This window comes from Lichenostomus cassidix, chromosome Z, assembly GCF_008360975.1.
Source record: "Lichenostomus cassidix isolate B80296 chromosome Z, HeHo_3.0, whole genome shotgun sequence".
Lineage (NCBI taxonomy): Eukaryota > Metazoa > Chordata > Aves > Passeriformes > Meliphagidae > Lichenostomus > Lichenostomus cassidix.
The window spans coordinates 14,726,986-14,745,712 of record NC_139511.1 but is presented as its reverse complement, the minus strand read 5'-3'; the positions used below and the strand labels follow the sequence as shown (position 1 = coordinate 14,745,712).

The 18,727-nt window shown below is 38.2% G+C and overlaps 1 protein-coding gene across 7 annotated transcripts in view; it reads left to right on the top strand.

Moving 5' to 3' along the window:
• The window catches only part of KIAA0825 (KIAA0825 ortholog), a 245,961-nt gene that overhangs the window by 110,338 nt on the left and 116,896 nt on the right, over positions 1-18,727 (top strand). For all 7 annotated transcript variants that reach the window (XR_014846836.1, XM_085042658.1, XM_085042656.1 and 4 more), the window contains 4 exons: positions 7,284-7,472; positions 8,986-9,219; positions 10,877-11,285; positions 15,579-15,735. Coding sequence is in view for 6 of the 7 variants with exons in the window: in XM_085042658.1 (XP_084898784.1) it covers positions 7,284-7,472; positions 8,986-9,219; positions 10,877-11,285; positions 15,579-15,735 (989 nt within the window). In the remaining variant the exon portion in view is untranslated. The remainder of the gene's footprint in view (positions 1-7,283; positions 7,473-8,985; positions 9,220-10,876; positions 11,286-15,578; positions 15,736-18,727) is intronic.

Genomic DNA, 18,727 nt, shown 5'->3' with positions numbered 1-18,727 from the left:
AATCGGTGATTGCCTGGTGGAACCCCTCGACAGAGCGGTGGGATTGCGATGTCGAGATCGTTTCTCGGTCCGCCCAGGTGGCCGAGCTCGCAGCCGCCGTCAGAGCATTTGAGCGCTTTCCGGGACCCTTCAATCTGGTTACTGATTCGGCCTATGTAGCGGGGATCGTTTCAAGGGCTGAGGACAGTTGGCTGTCCGGCTCCTCCAACCCAAAAATTAATTGCTTGGTCAAGAGGCTCAAGACAGCCATTTCCCACCGTGACCAACCCTTCTACGTGATGCATGTGCGTTCACACACTGACCTTCCGGGTCCAATCACGGAAGGGAATAGGGTGGCAGACGCGCTCGCTGCGCCTGTGCATGTTGCCAACGTGCCTGATCGATTCCAGCAGGCATCGCTGAGCCATGCACTCTTTCACCAAAATGTCCCGGCCTTGAGGCGACTGTTTGAGTTAACAGTGGACCAAGCCAAGGCCATTGTGGCGGCCTGTCCCCATTGTCAACCCCTCCAGATTACATCCATGGGGTCTGGAATCAACCCCAGAGGGCTTAATAGTGGGGAACTTTGGCAGTCAGATGTCACGCACGTGCCTGAATTTGGCCGACTAAAATATGTACATGTGAGCGTAGACACCTTTTCAGGCGCGATCTTTGCCACCGCACATTCGGGGGAAAAGGCGAAGGATGCGATTTCGCACTTCCTGCAGGCCTTCGCCGTCCTGGGCATTCCTAAAGAGGTTAAGACGGACAACGGTCCGTGTTACACCTCTGGACCAGTGAGGAAATTTTTCCTCCAGTGGGGCATTTCCCACACCACCGGGATTCCCCACTCAGCCACGGGTCAAGCCCTGGTGGAAAGGGCCCATCGGTCCCTCAAGAGGGTGCTTCAGCAGCAAAAGGGGGGACCAGAAACAGAGACCCCGGCAAATCGGCTCGCCAGGGCTCTTTTTACTCTGAATTTTCTCAATTGCTCCGATAAGGAGCCAGACCCCCCGGTGGTTCGCCACTTTGCCAACCACACGCGAGCCAAGCTGAAGGAGCGCCCCCTTGTCCTGATCAAGGAACCGGACTCCCTAAAGATCGTGGGTCCCTTCCCACTTATCATCTGGGGGCGTGGCTATTGCTGCGTCTCCACCTCTGAAGGGCCACGATGGGTCCCAGCTAAATTTGTCAAGCCTTTCCTAAAAGCAGGGCCACTCTCCCCGAGACCGGAGCCAAAGGACGTGACATCGGCCCACTGGCGCCGCAAGAAGAAGGCGGAGACTCCACCTTCCTCACCTCGCCGCCTCCGATCCCACACTCGCAAGCAGAGCGTCTGAGTCACCAAGAGTCCATCCCGCAGTTCCCTGAGCCAGCCTCCCACTTTCCTTCCCCCTCTTCCCTATGGCCTTTCCGTCCTCCCTCCTCCTCCTACCCCAACACGTGTTTCTTATGTTAATGCTGTTTTGTTTATCTCCACATTCAGTGGCCAAGATGCGCACCGTCACCCTCGCGCACCTTTTCCTCCTCCTCTTGACCATCGTCCCAGTCCAACTGTGGGTTGTGAGGCAGCCTAGCTCCAACGTCTGGGTGACTTCAGCCCGTGCCATGAACAAGGAGCAAATGTGTATCCGTTGATTTTTTGCTCCTTGCGCATGGACATGGCTGTCAACAGTTTGAGGGGCTCTGGTGCTTCAACCTATCCTCCAGGAGCCGTAGCATCCACCAGAGGCTGCAAGATATGGACGCCTTGATAAGAAACATCACCTTCGAGAGCAGCCTCTGGTTTGAAAGCACCGTGGATGGCGTCCGTCATGCTGTGAACTCCACACTTTCCACCGTCGGAGGATGGGCCCACAAAGCACTGAAAGGACTGGGACTGCCCGAATGGGGAGCCACGCTTTTAAAAGACTGCATTATTGTTTTATTTGCTATTGCTTTAATTGCTGCTTCATTTGCATTGATTAAGAAATATTTAGTTAAGCATATTCGCTCCTTATTTAGTAAAGAAGGGGGAGGTGTAGGGGTGCGGCGGCCCGATGCTGCGGATCCCGAGTCCCCGAGGCCGGCGGTCGGCGTAATCCACGGGGACGCTGCCGAGGATGCCATCGCCTGGGACTCGGAGGAGGCCGGGCCGTAAACCGCTCTCTCCCTCCCCTGGAAAGTTTTTCCGAAGTTTATTGGTTTAAGGTTTGCTTCCCCGCCCCTATCACCGCCCCCGCTGCTTGCCCACACTAGAATGTTCTGCTGCCGGGCTTTCCCCATGAGTTGCTTGTAATCCCCTCCCTACTTATATTTCATTTGCTCCCCCGCTTGTCCCTCATGTTGTCCCGGAGCCCCGTTGGCTCCGCCCCTGCTGTTCCTCCCCGGGAAACCCCGTATTTCCCCCTAAAAAACCCTTCCCTTTGTTCTCTCGGTGTGGTGTGGCCGCGACCCCAGCCCCGCCGGGTTCTGCGCCCGGCAGCTGCGTGGACCGCCCCACCCGAGAGCCCCCAGTGTGCCTCCCCCGCGCCGCTTCTCCTTGAATAAACTGCACACTGGCGACTCTCAACTCGTAGCACTCTCTTTATCACGGGAAGCGACCAGCGACTCCACGGCGTTCCTGCCCGGCAGGCCCCCGCCTCCGCCGCGTGGTCCCCGCCGCTCCAAAGGAGCGACCCTGGGAACACCGAGGCTGACTGCAGCCGCCTCTGGACAGAGCCGAACAGCCGGGAGGGCTGAGAGCTTGGGCCAGGTGAGGCCCCCGAGGTCTCCCGAAGCCCCGGAGCTCGTTGGGGCCAGGCGGCCGGACCCCGCCGGACCCTTTACAACTTCAGAGTCCCACTGCGAATCACTTACCTTTTCTTGACAAAGTCTGAAGATAGTCTCTGATACATGTGTGATAGACTCTGTGATATGTGATCATATGGATAGCTTTTCAAAGACTTAGTAATTTCTGATAGGAACTTCTTGTTACAGTAGAGCTCTAAACTGAGTAAGTTTTAAGAAGTTAACCTTTCAGTATCGATCCCCATACATGGAGTAATACAAGGGAGCTTATGTGGCCATAGGACTAAATTCAATGTTGCCTCATCAAATTTTGACTGCCAGAATGTCTCAACTTCTACATACTGTCCCATAAAATCAGTACTGGAGATATTCTGAAAGCAATGTTTTTTTTCCTATTGGCCATAGATAAGATGGGTTTTACAGAAGTCACTAACTCAGAAATTCATTAATGGAAGCTTCTTCTCAGATAGTTGAAAATAATTTGTTTAGGGAGAAAAAATTCTAGGTTGAGTTCAATCAGATTAAAATGCTGGGGGACTGGTGACATAAACATATAGCTACAGAAGTAGTTTGCTGATATGTTAATAATTTATGGGCAGATGATGTAGATGTTGTTAAAGCCTTTTTGCCATTTTGAGTTTTTTAGTTGTCATAAATGTAGGATTTATTGGATTCACAGGTAGCAGGTAATACAGGGGTTTTTATTGTTTGGAATGTATTAAATTGAATGGGTAGGTTTAAGATCTGTATTTTGTTCAGGATAGAATTGATATGACCCTGAGATTATCTCAGTTGGTTAGAGCATGGTCCTATTAACAACAAGGTTGTGGGTTCAATCCCCATATGGACCGTTTTCTTAGGAGCTGGATTTGATGATGTGGGATGTGGGTCCTTCCAACTCAGAATATGCTGTGACTCTTCTGTGAATCTGTGATGTAAACTTTCTCTTTGGAATTTAAAATAATATACTTTCTGCCAAACTAAAGCCATGTTCAAAGTTACAATAGATTCTAGTTGTCATTGGAGACGAGCAACTCTGAAAGAAAAGTAAAATGATCTACCATGTCAGATACAGTAAAAAAAACAGAAAAAAGTCAATGACAGAAGAAGCACTGAGGATGTAGTGTACTGCAGAGTACCTGCTGAAGGATTTGATTCTATAAACAAATACAGCATATCCTTTTTGCATTCTGTATATCCTCATCAGCTGCTGTGATTTAAAGAAACCTTTAAATTCAATGAAGAAAGGAAAAGTTTCACGCTCTTTGCAAAATAAAGACCTGTATTAGAAATAATTCTCTCCATCTTCAATTCCTCTTCCTAAATGAAGAAAATGTATGAATTTGAGTTCTGACTACTTCTTTTGGTCAAGAAAAGACAGCGTAACTCTTTGAAGCTTGGCTCTTGTGTATGGATTCACCAGGGAGAGTGAAGTCTAGAGTCAGTAACAGAGGATTTTTTAAATTCAGCAAGATTAATTTTATGGCTAGATGAGTAGCAGGTAAGTGCTGGATGAGTGATAATGTTGGCAAATTACTGGGTGGTATTTCTATCAGTAGGAAAGAAATATGGGTAAATTGCACTTGTAAGTCTGCCTTTCTGAAGTTATATTTTTAAAATATGTGGTAGTATCCCAAGAGGTTTAGTGCGTTATTTTGTCATAGGAAGAATGATTCATTGAGATTGGTTAGGGCATAGCTGTTATTCAATAGATGCATAATTTTCGTATAAAGATATTTATTAAAAACAACAGTATTTTAATATGTTTCTCTGTCTTTTGTGCATACAGAACATTATGCTATGTGGAAATAACAAAGAGGTGATTTTTTAAATTTTAGCAGGTATCTAGATAAATATATAGACACATTTATGTATGAAGTTTAAGTCCTGCTAAAATTATGAAGCTTATCCTTTGAGCTACCTTTGGGAACTTTAGCTTCCCTCCACAGATTAGCTTTTGCTATATAAATGCAGTCAGTGAAAGAAAGAGAAATATAGAGAGGGAAGCATCACTGGGCAGTAAGTATAATGCCTATCATATAAGTTCTGTACATTACGTATGTAATAATTAACAAGGAGGCTTCATTGGAGTTCAAACTGAGATGAATATTTAGTATTATGACAGGTGAGCTAATAAACATAAAAGAAAAAAATCTGAGGCAAGAGAAATCTACATGTCTTTCTGTATTCTCCTAATTCATACTATTTAACCAGCTATACTGGTTATATATTATATATATATAATATTTATATATATACTGTTCAGCTAGCTAAACTTTTCAACTGACATTATCCTTTAAGGCCCCTCCGAACCCAAAGGATTCTGTGATTGTATGATCCATGTCCACTTATCAGTCAGAAAACTCATTTTAACTTGAGCTTTCAGGTTGTTCTTGTAACAAGGGCAACATTTACTTCAGAGTAAAACAAGAAAAAGCTGATGAACACTTACATATCTTGTTATGTTTAGCCACAGAATGGTTTACCACTGGATTCATGAAGGTCTTCACTTGTGACAGCACAGATTATTTCCCACGGGAATTTTTCCCTTCCTCTACTGTATTTTTTTAAATATAAGATAAGCTTCATATTACTGAGAGTGGCTTTTGGAAAACAGGTGCTCAAATGCCTGGGCCAATCAATCCCAGGGGGTGGATGATTGTTAGCCAATCTGAATAGCCTTCTCACGTGTATATAAAAATCTGTTATTTATTAATAAATTTAGTCATTCAGCATTCTCTCATGATTCATGTACTCTTCCACTCCTCTATCAGTTCAACAGCGACATTTACTTAATAGCACAAGACTTGCATTAAATCGTAGTTATTACAAGATGAATGTATAGCCCCCTCTACAAAATTCTTTTATGCTCCTGTCTCTTTATCTAAATCTTTTGCTAGTATTGAGTTGATTTGAAAGGTTATTAATAACTTGTGACCCAAACTTTACATGCAGCATGGTCATAAAACGAATTTAGGCTTAATTTCAAGTCATAAGCAGCTTTAAACAAACTAATTTTCCATCATGTGCTGCAAAGACAGTTTACATAGTATTTGAAATCTTAGCAAACCTCCTCTCTAGAATTCAGTTAATTTTAAGAATAAATATTTACAGTAGTAGAATCAAAGTTCAATTCAAATTTTCATCTCACCATTTGAACTGCTTTTTCTACTTTGATGGTTATTTCTTTGACATACATATCCCTGGTTTGAGCAAACTGGTGGAATCGATTTGATTCTTCACTCAGAAGCATGTGGCATTGAAAACAATATATGTCAGCTCACTCAACTCACAGGAAAAAGAAAGCTGATTAAAAACCCTCTTAGTGCTGATCTGTTTGCTACCTTGGGGAAAAAAAACGCCACAGCTTATTGTTTATGAAATCAGTGATCATGTCTTTCAGCTTCCTACATCCTCTCTTTCTGTTAAGGTAGCTTAATACTACCTAGACTGAATGATTTGCAGTAATGAATTAGGTTGTAAGAATTCAGAAGAGAGTAAGATTTTTTTTTTTAGTTCTCAAGTAATCCAAAGATGTGTTGAAAGCAACAATTTTCCATTGTGGTAGATTTTAAAAGCTGTTTGAACCACTAGAGACATGCAACCTAGAAATGTAGCTTCTCCCATCTTTCTCCTCCACAGGTTGCTAAAGGCAAAGAAAGCCAAACTGGGAGAAAGCAATGACATTTTAAAGTATAATTTTATCTAAATAATTTTTACAGAAACCATGGGTTTTGCAAACTAGAAATTTAAATTGGGAGTATTTAATTGAGATCATGGCTGGGTCATTTCTTATGGTTTTCATTGGAAGCATATTCCACAGACAGGTGGGAAGCTCAGGTCTTCCATATTAGCACAAGTCAAAGTTGTTGAGTTGCATTGATTCCAAGAGTTTTAAACACATCCTTATTGTTCAGCTGGGAGATTCCTTTATAGTCATTATCCGAAACATTTGTAAATATTTGTAAGAAATTAACACTGAACTCTATGATAATCACTAATTGTCTTTAAAATCTGTGTCTTAGCTGGGGTGAGATTTTGTTTTGTGGAACTGTTTTATTCGGAGTTTCATCTTACACTGAAAAACAAAGCCAGCACATTTTGGGGATTATGCAGCTTGGGGATTATACCACTTTTCTTAATTTTTTTGTATCTAAATGGGATTTTATTATTTCATGACCAAAAGTACGTAAGAGGAGTTAAGCAGTAATAGTTTTTAAACTACGATTCTGCAGTTTAGTTCTGATTACTATTCAGTAAATAATCAATTTCGAATGACATACTGACTTCATTTTGAATTAAATAGGCATAATCCATAGTTTGAAAACATGCTTGAGTCTTTTTATTGGCTACACATAATTCAGAAGAATAGTCAACTGTCATTATACAGAGAAAGATCACATTTCAGTATCTGTGTTACTGTTTGAAATATTATTCAGATACACTTTGCAGTTTGTTTTGATTAATACTTATCTATTCCAGAGACCTTGAATTACTTGGAAATTACTGGAACTATGTTTTTATTTATTTTGAAGGAAATGAAGCACTGAATTGTGAGGCACAGAGTTCTCTCTTGGAACAGGAAAATAACAAAGAGCCTACTCTGATTGAAACAATCTTCACAGTATTGTCTTACTGCACTTTATCGCCCAAATCTCTTGGCATTGCTTTTGAGTCCTACATGGAAAAAGAGCTGTTGTGGAATTGCTTATACAGTATGACAGGTATTTAATTTATTAATAAGCATTTCAAATCTGATGTAAAATCTTGCTGGTTTTCAGACATATAGTGAATATTATTTTTACCTTAATAAATCCAGTGAAATAATGTAGCTTACTCCAAAATTATACTATTATTGAAGGGTTTGGTGCAATCAGGCCATGGTAGGAATGATGAAAATTTTGAAAAATGCAGAGGTTCCAGAGCAGTGTCATTGACCAGGAGTCTGATTATCTTCAGTGTCTGTCTTATCAGCAGAATGGCAGCAGAATATTTTTGTAGGTCTCTACCAATAGAGGTTCTTCACCTCTGTGCATTTAACAGCTTGAGACCTTTGCCATGATTTAAAAGTAAGGAAACATGGAAGGAGAGTGGAAAAATTGTAGGAAGGACTTCTCCTGTTGAGGGAAAAGTAATCTGATGAGCATATAGACTTTGAGGTCAGCAGGTGAACAGCCTCTTTATTTTCCATTGAGAGGGATTCACAATTAGAGCAACTAACTCTATTCCCAAAGGTAAAAGTAGTCAACCAGAAAAGAGAGGTAAGATTTGGAAGGATGATATTGCAAATTATGGATTAAAAGCGGGAGGGGTCAAAAGAAGAGGAAGAAAATGGGAGGGGAAATAAATGCAAGAGGGGATATAAAATTATGAGTGTCAAAAAATAGAAAACAATGATGATAAAAGTGCTCAGGTATTTCTCAGAGAAAAATGGGATTGCAAAAAGTAGAAGTTTAAGGTGTAAGAGGAAGAAAAACAGAGAAATGGCCCATGGAGGCTTCCAGAAAGGATATCATTAGATCAGCAAAAAGTAGAGGGAAGCAAAAGTATGAGCAAAAGATCTAAGGATCTAACATGTCAAAACATATCTCTGATATGCTCTGCAACACTCTGCCTGACAATTGCAGCTCCATGACAATGGAGAAACTGCAGTTTTCTGTGGTTTTAAGAATGTGGAGAAGATTGATACTTGTTGTAATGTCAATAACTGTATTTAGGATGGTGTGTGTTGAACATGCAATCTCTGATGACATGCTGTGTTTCTGCTGATGACTATTATTTGTATGTATTTTTGTTTCCAAAGTACCATTTTTTTTCCTTTACTGTCTGTAGTGTAACAGTTTGGGTATCTAATAAATGCAACTTCATTAACACTATCAAGACAAGGAAGTAGGAAAAAAAGGTATATCTGTTTGCCTCATTAATGCCTAACAAGTAATTAAATGTTTTCCATATAAAAAGGAAGACATCAATCATCTTAAATTGAATTTTTATATCAACAGAGAAATGAGGATGAAGGAAATAAATATTTTTTTTGTCAGTACTGCATTAAGATCATACCAAGATGCTATATTGTTTCGCGTTATACTCTTTCTTTAATTTATAAGAGACCAATAGGTCTAATTTATTATGAATAATAATGTTATTTTTTTCATAAGAATTCTGAAAACACATTCTGAAACAGATTTACACAAATGACTACACTTACTGAATATTTAATAATTCTTCCTTCTGTAGTTTCCAGTTGTGGTGAGTCGGAGCCAGAAGTTATCAGATGCTTGAAGTTGACTTTGATTAATTCAGTCAAGGGTATAGTGAAACAGATAATTTCTTTGATGCATTCATGGGAGGCAACAGAAAACTATGGAACATACCAGCACAAGCAAATAGTTCCTGAAAGTTTACTGAAAACTGTTCCAAAGGAATGGAATTACACTCCTCGGGAAATGAAGAGAAAAGAATCTGGGAAATGTAGGTGAAATTTATACATTTTATATATATATATGTATGTATATATGTATGTACACAATATGTACAATGCACCCTATAAGTTTGTCATGAGAACTTTTTAATCCTTTAATGCCAAAACTGGGCAGTTAGATTTTTGTGAGTGTTGTAGTGTGACAACAAACAATTTTTTTCCAAAAATCCTGTGGTGGTTGGGTTTTTTCAAGTACTTTGCATTAAAATTCAGTTATTCTTCCTTGGGGCTTACCCCCGTATATATACAAACAAGGTTTTGAAAATAATCAGTATTGTAGTACTGATAATAATAATACTGAAGATGTATTTATCATCTGGCAGTAGTCAGCTGAGATTCAAAACAGAGCAACGAATAATGCCTATACTTCAGCCTCAATAGCTGCAACCAGTTTTAGTTTTCATTATCATCTTTTCATTTAGGACTGTCATTCATCCCAACTTTACAACACAGCAATTTATGTTTGAATTAAAAAAGCACTCAGACTGTTGTGGAATAGTCTACTGCTTGGTTGTTGAAACAGTTAGTAAAGAAAGAAATAATATACAGAATAGGAGGTGCTTTGAAGGTGATTAGATGTAAAGCTGATTTCTAGTATATTTTTTCATAGCCCACAATGCCTAAAGCATCCATAATTTCAGGTCACAGTTCAGAAGGCCAACTTTTGGAAACATTTCATGATAAATTATTGCCACCAAAATATTACCTGATTGTTTTCAATACTGTAGTATATTCTGGCATGTGGTTTTGAGTATGTAGATTGTGGCCAAGACAGGGCATCAGTCCATTCTGTTTTTTCATACATCTTCACTGCACTCTCATTTTAATCTAGAACTTGTATGGCTATGTTAGGCTAATTGCTATATGTGAGCCAATGTGCAAGCTGAGAGGTAAGACTCCAGGCTTCAAGACAATTTAAATTGTATGTCTGTTATCTAGAACAGATATGGCTTCTTTTTTTAGTAAAAGAAAAGCATTTGGAATGTAGGTGCAATGAGTCAGGGTTTTCTTGAGTTGTTTGGGGGTTGTTTGGGTGCTTTATTAAATCCTGACTTAGCTCCACGTTGTGGATCACCTTTTGCTATATTTTTTTCATTTTAGATATGTCTTGGGTTTTGAGCAGCACATTTTCTGTAGTTATTTTTATTATCTGGAATCTTTAAAAGGCAGTGCTATCTAGTGTAGATGCTTATATGAAAGTTGATAAACTGAAGTTTTGTAGTTTTGAACATAGAAAAGGATTGATAAAAAACTAGAGATTATAAATGTACGTAATATTCTGACATAGTGCAATGCTTCAGTCATGAAGTTGAAAAAATATTACAATTTTGAAAACAACGTTTTGCCATTTGGAATACCTCAGTATTGTCTTTTTCATTAATCCTGCAATGACTGTGCACAGCAGGACTAATTGTTTAGAGTCACAGTCTAAGTTCTAAATTTTCTGCTTTTAATTCATCTAATTGTTTAGATTTTGTGGGATTTATGTGCAGAAAGCATAATAGAAGTGAAACTACAGTGTTGAATACTTAAGCTTTTTACCCATTTTCAGTACAAAAGAAAGTTAAAAATTATCATACAATATTCAGAAGCATACTGTTAGAACTATAATGTTAATGTTAATCATATCATCTTTCTATTTTTAAGGCTTCACAAGGCTTGCAGCTCAGGCAGTATCTATTGTAATCAGCAAGTTACCTACAGTGATTGCATGTTTGCCTCCCCCAATTAAATACTTCTTTTTTCTGGCTGAGAGAAAAATGTCAAGAAACTTTGCTGAATTGAAGAAAGCTGGTCTGCTTGTCTGGAACTTGATTGTAATTATATGTCGGATATTTGAGGATGGAAATACTGCAGAATTTTTAACAGGTGCAACACTTGACAGATGGAGCAAAGAAAAACTCAGTTTAGTTCGTGTGTGCTTAGAAAGTATTATGGGAAAACAGAAGAGTGGTCCTAAGCAAGTGACCCAGAAGATTATACAAAGCATTGAACAGCAAAGACCAAACTGGATTGAAAGCCAATTGCTGAAGGCAAGAAAATTGAGCATAGACTGGTAAGAACACAGTATTTTTCAAATGCTGTTGTTTGCTCTTTATTTTAGTATTATTGGCAAGTTTATGGCCTCTGCTCAATTTTGAGGAAGAGAGATGAACAGTGATCTTATATGAAACGGATTAGTCCGTAATATTGATGGCTTTGTATCAAGGGTTTGTAACTTAAGTTCATTGCTGAAACAGTAAGACATGGTTGTTTCATCAGAACAGTGTGTTCATACTACTACAAGATTTCATATTTTCATGATGAGCCAACAATGTGGACAAATCCATTGTTATATCTTTCAGAATGTGAAGAGGTACTGAATATATTTATAATTTAATTATACTGTGTTGATTAATTAAGAGGAACTGTGAAAAGCTTTCAGTGTTCATCTGTGAATAAAAAGTAAGCATGCTTCTTACTAAAACATATCAAACCCTGAGGCAAATAGGATATATCAAAACAGGACAGAAGAATATCCTGCTGTCCTCTTCTGAGAGAGAAAATGTTTCAAATTTTCCAATTTTACCAATTCTACCAATTTTTCCTTCTGATTTGACATTAAGATATTTACTGTGGTTTTTCAAGGAGTTGTGTACATGTCAATGTGTTCCTAGTCCAGTCTGTTTTAATGTTGCAGTCATGTATCATTCTGTCAAAATATCATTCATCAACTTTCCAATATTAGATTTAGTGGAATAATATGACTTGCTGAATTAAATTGTAAATACTGAAAGTAAGATTGCTGGTTTTTTCAATGAGTATTCTTGAAGGTTGCAGTCATTGCTATCATGTCAGGATTTGTCCATGTAAACAAAGGATACAGTGACTGTAGGCTGGAATCAGTGATACCAGTGAACAGGCTTTCTTGCAGTGCTTTAAGGAAAAGTGTCGTGTTTCTATGAGTAGTCAGTTAACGTGAATAGCAGTAAGCAGTAATAATGTCACACAAATGCTCGTTGACGTTGACCTTTGTTATCTTTACATTTTCATTTAATTCTAATTTACAAGATCTGATTAAATGATTAAAAGAGTGAAGCCACATGCCAGTAACTGAAGGAGTTGTAGGAAAAAAAAATATAATTTGTAAATTGCTGCTTAACACAATGGTTGTATAATTAAATTTCGAATGTCACAGAGAGAATAGGTACTTCTTAAAAATACAAATGCAGGAAGAAAATATTGTGGATAACCCCTAAAAACTAAAACTTTAGTTAATTTGCCCATCTTCTGAAGCTGAGAATTTTAAGTTAATACAGTACTGTACTTGCTTTTGTAAAATACCACAACAGTGCTGTATTGTACATTAGGTAACAGACTGTGGAAAGTAAACAAGGCAAAATATTTTCTGTATGTGTGCAGTGTCAGCCAAAGACAGAACTAGCTTGTGAGTAGGCCTGGTAATTTTAAGCTTAGGATACATTACCTGCTCTCCAGGTGAGGAGTTATTTCATGCAGTTATGAAATTGACTCCCTTGACTTCTGTTGCATTTCTGCAATAGTAGTCTAATATCTAATATGAATGTTGTTTCTCCTTTTTTTTCAAATATTACAAGTCAGTATCTAGGAAAAAAATGATCCAGTTTGTAAATAGCTGAGATATGAAATGTAGAGAAAAATATTATAAATGCAAATTACAAAACTAATGTATTAAAACTGAAATTCAAATATTCAGTTTAAGTAAATGTTTAATTACTACTAATTACTACACTAAAAGCAATCTTTCAAGAGGAGATTTATAATGTTCATGTGATTTGTTTGTAACAAACATTGCTATATTGGAAAATCTAAGTTGGTGTTATGTAACTGCTTCATAATTAAAGGATTTTTTGCTGCAGCTGTATGAACATACATATCTGTATTCATATTCATAAATATGAATATGAATATTATATTCATATTCAGCCTTCTAATAGGTACAGCATGAGAAGGAAAGAAAACCCTGTAAATTAAAAAAAATTATTTGGGACTCACCTACACAGCTGTAGAAATATCTTTGAAGTGCAGTGGGTTTTTATAAGTAAAATTCTTGCTTGATTTTGTGTAATGTTATTGTTGTCAGGACTGCTACTTACACAGTGTCAGGAAAATTAATCCACAGACACCAGAGGTTTATGTCCAAAAAGGAGAGAAAGGAGCCTGTAACTTCATTAATGAATAAAGGGAGAGGTCATGGGCATTTCCCATGGGGTCTCTGGAACTGACAGGACGCAGACTCTTTTATCCTAATTCCTGGCCACAAGTTCCTCTCTCTTACCCCACTGGCTGAGGTACTCAAGAGGTACAGACTTCCTGGAATGCCTAATGCAGACCCCGTGAAATATACATCCACCCTAATGCAGACCCCTTGATACACATCTCCTCTTTCTTCTTTTCCTTATGTCTCTGTTCTTGTAGGTTATTAACACAGCCTTGGGCAAGTCATTCAGTGGAATTCCTATGGAAATCCTTCCCATTGTTTCTTCTATCTCTCAGTAGGTCTTATCTTACCAGCAGACTCACAGTTTGTTTGTAAAGACACTCCCTTATTTCTTTCACATAGGAAGTCTAAATATTATATATTAATTTTAAAGAATATTTCAAAAATTGTAGAATTCATTGAAAGGATGAGAAAGTGGCAGTCACACTCTTTGCCTGTCTTGTGTACTGCCTGAAAGTATTACTATTCATTAAAATAACCTTCACTTTCTGGTAGCACCAGCGCTGTAAACAGTCACGTTAGATTCTGAAAAACACACGTCCTGAGAAGAAAAGAAATGTCTGTCTTTGCAAAGTAATTTGTCGAATTGAAGATTATTGTTTTTCATCATGGTGACCCTGACCTTGCTGGCTGGGTGCATATGCAGATTAAGATGGATGCAGTTATTCCTTGGCTGAGGTGTGCCTCTCTCAGGGCACATTCTTCCTAATGACATGATTGATAGGCAGTCCCAAATCCAGAAAGGAAGTCATTAATCATAGTGCTGCCTGAATCCAATCATCTGCTTCACCTGCACAGTAACGGGCAGTAAAGGATACAATTTGGGTGCTGGCACTGATACATTCCTTTGTCAGAGGTCCTCAGCTTTTTCAATGTTAATCGCTAAGAATTTTTACAAGAAATTCAGGTTGTATCTGTACGTGGCATCAAATATCAGCCTTACGTGTGCTTTAATTTAGAGATCAATTTCTTTGAAGCTTTTCTGTAAAATACTCCGTAATAACAGAGTATCCTTTACTTTCATTCAGCAAAGAACAAAATTATAGTTTGTATTTTGAAACTATTTGCTCTGTAGGACATTCTGAAACTGCATGTGGAAGCAATATCAGCTTTAATGTCCAGCAGCTGTGCAGCTTTTCAGAAAGCTTGCAGGTCAAACACTGACTTCCAGAAGGACTGACTTTGTAACCATGGCACACTTTCAGTAGTAAACTTCAACCACAGTGGTTTTGTTTTCAGGTTTTGGGGGGGGTTTTGGTGGTTTGGGTTTTGTTTTACTTCTGCAACAATACAATATTGATTTTCTTTTAATTGAGAATGATTCTTTGGTTTATTTTAAATTAATTCAATAGTGTCTGTAGGAAGAACAATATATCCTTGTTAGTCTTTCGAGATCTTGACAAATACGTGTCTAATACCTGTGTAGCAGCTCTAGTATTTGAGGAAAATTTTAGTAGTTTTTCTTTCTTAGGCTTTATCAGTAATAATACTAAGCTAGTAACTTATGTTTGTATGCAGAGAGAGAAGTCTTACAATGATCAGAGATTTGAATGCATAATTGTAGAGGCTTTTGGGAATGTCACCTTCAGATTCTCTTTGGTAGCAGTTTTACAACAAATACAAGAAAAACAAGAAACAGTACAGGACAAAATGTGCAACAAGTGGCAAATAGGTGCCTTTTAAATGGTTAACAACATACTAGTGGGAAGAAAAATACTTCCATTTAAAACTTCTAACCTATACTTAGAGTAATGGCCACCTTTCTGACATGTTAATTAGGCTTTAATATGTGCTGTGACAGGCAAAGAAAAATGCACTAGAGATCGAATGTAAATGCCATTTCTAGTAGCAAAGATATTTCTCCAAGGGAAACGAAAATATTTGCTACTTCTATATCCTTAAAGTGTTTTATGTGTTCAACTTTCCAATTAAGGTGATTCAAATTAGTTTAATGTTGTTTAGCATGTGTTATGTGACAGATCTATGTACAACAACATTTGTGCAAGTGAAATACTTCCAGTTTTTTCTGAACATGTAGTTCTATCTGAGTTTCTATTAATATTTTGCTTTTTAGAAATTTAACTTAAAACTATATTTTCTATATTCTAGTGCCTCAGTCACAGTTAAAGGTGCAACGTTAGAGGAAGGAGGTAATGCACTTGGATTGACTGAGCAGAATATAAACGTGATGGTCCTGGATATCTGCCACAAACCAGGTGGTAGTGAGTACCTGAGGCAAATTTATCACATCATCCGGCTCAATGAGGTAGGGAAACGGCCTTTTCACAGAGCAATTAGGTGTGTACTGGCCTGGGGCAGCGTCTGCTGGCAGCTGAGGGTTAGTCAAGGAGGTGATAATAGTTTTTAAAGTCAATATAGAATCCTATATTGTATTTTAACAGAATCCATTCAGTTCAGGCTTTTCTGCATTTCTACAGAAACGATTACTTTAAAAGAAACACTGGAAATTTTATTTAGGTACTTAGACAGAAGTATGGCTCATAAACTTCATTCAGTTCCATGTTGTACACCATAGATACATTTTAGGAGTCTGAGCACAGTAAAAAAATAAAAATTAAAAAATCAGTGAAGGCTGTTGAAGCATTGGCTGTTACAAAAAGTAATATTCCATGTGGTTAATTAACTGTCCTGATTTAAACAACCAACCAACCCCTGTGGCTGTACTGAGGAAGTAAATGCATCCACATGAAATCTTAATTTAGACAATTCTATTCAGCTAAAGTGCTTTTAAAATCACAATAAACATATTCAGATTTATTTGCTGCACATGGAATTTTGGCAATTGAAAAGGATTTTCACGTTATTTCTAAGGCTGTTCTAAATTGCCCCAAGTTACCAAAATCATTCTGATTTTATTCACTGAAATAAACATGTTTGCTTAAATTGTATGATAACACAGATCTCTACAATTTAATTAAGAAAGTTCTGGTTGTTAGCTTTAATTACTAAATTCCTTGAGTGTTTAAGCAGGTGCTGTTAAAATCACAGCAAGTGTACGAAGTATTTAGAATAAAATACAAAATAATGCAAATATAAGCAGAGGCGAGGATTTTTCTTCTAAAAAATAGATAGCAAAAAGCCTCAACTGGACAGCTATGGTCTGTACGACAGTCATGGAGAGCACCTTCATACTGACACTGTGCTTCTGAAGATCAGATCCAGCTATATATTTCCTAAGTATAGACTTAAAAGCAACCTTTATGCATCTGCATTTGAAAGCATTTGAAGCAATGTAAGCATGTATGTAGAGATGGTAATGTAACATTAGTACAATACAGAATCTTTTCAAGTTCCGTCTCAAACAATTAACTGGTTTGGGAGTTGAAGTGAAAATTATTACTGTAATAAACAAAACCTTTCACCTGGAGCACGTTCAGGATTGCTCTTGGTGTAAAGGAGTGAGAAAAAGACTTCCAAAAATAGCACAGAGTCCAGTAGTTAGGACAGTTACCTAGGGGACAGCATATATAAGCTCCTATCTTTTTACTTTCTAGTTTAGACCAGGGAATTGAATCTGCTTCTCCCACATCTGAACTAACTCCCCAAACCTCCATGCCATTAGCTATCAGTATGGAAATCCTTCTTTTTTCCCTGTTGGAGTTGTTTTGCCTTGTAGAAATTGCTGTAAAAATGCATTCTGTAACTTTTAGGGTCAAAAATAGAAGCATACTCTAGCTGAAGGAGTAGAACACACATGCTGGGTTTTGGAGACCCTGATCCAAGATCTGACTCCTGTGAGTATTTGGTTATTTATACAAAGTGGAACAGCTCCAATAGGAGGTATAAGGCTGAGAGAATTAGGTGGAAGAGGGACTTCAGCCTGACTTTCCACATCCCAGGTGTCTCTCCTTGAATTTCTGCAGCTAGTAAGACCTTTTTTAAAAATAGAACATTTCTCAGTGGAAAAAACTGTATTTAAAAAAAAAAAAAAAAAAAAAAAAAGGAAGAAGCAAAGAGATCCTGACCAGCTTGACTCACAGAAGGATTTAACTTTATTACTTTCTATTGCCTTTGAAACGATTACAAAACATTTAATACTTAGCATGGTACTATGATAACGCGCCTTTCAATATTATTTTTAAAAACCTAAATTACACTTAATGTGCCTGACTACCAAGAAATAGATTTGATTGTCTATTCAAAGGTCCATCCTTTTGTTTAAAGACTCCTTGAAATGTCAAGGGATCGTGTTCTTAAAATTAGTTTAGAGATCTTTATGCTATGCTGCTTAGTAATCTTGTGTAAATAGAAAGCAAAATGATGAAACAGAAAATTGTTGTTCTCAGAAATATTCCTTAGTAAAGCAAGTGAAAAGGGATATTGATTTGTGGAAACTGTATTTGAAAATAGAGATATGATGTTATAAAAGTTTATAATAGATACTGTAGTACTGCATAGAGCTTACAGTCCTTCATACATTTGTCAAAAATAATAGTAATTCTAAAAAGAATTTTTTTGCAGTGACAACCAAAGAGATAACTCTTCTGAGCTGTTAGGCTCAATAATATTCTGTATACTTGGTCTGAAGCCCAGTCAGTGTAGCAAGGATATAGTTCACATGTTTACAGATGTGATTTCATATCTTCACATTTTTGAGCCAATCCCCTTTCAGAGGCTACAAAATTTACTATACTAAAGGAGATCTTAAAGTAATATATTTACCACTGCTGAATAAGTCTCTTTATCAAAACCAAATCCACAGTATTTTATTAAAGACATAAAAACAGCTGTACTGAGGTCGGCTGTGTACCACTAGAATTTTTCGAATGTGAGCACGCAGGTGTTCCTGAAATTGTCAAAAGCTCCTTCTTAACACCACTGTCGCATTAAGCAGCAGGCATTCTTTATCACAGCACAGGGTGCAGGAGGGGATATCGCCACCACAAGCGCGCATGTTGAGAACAGAAAAGCTCCTGCTTATATACTATATTTTACATACATATTAATTAATTTTCCCAGAATAAACATACATTCGTTGAGCATTTCCCCAAATCAGTAACATGTTCCTGAACCCCGCCCCCCACCGCGGCTTTGCGCATGCGCCCTTCTGCCCCGGGCTCCCCCTGGTGGTGTGCTGTGGTCCAACACCCCGGCGTTACAGCTGGCCGTCAGCTCCATGAGCTGGTTTGCTTTCCAAACGCGGAGCTGAGATGGAGTACCTGCGCACCTCCGTTATTTTGTTAATGGTTAACATGATCCTACACAACAAGTACTGAGCTGTTCTGTAGACTACTGCT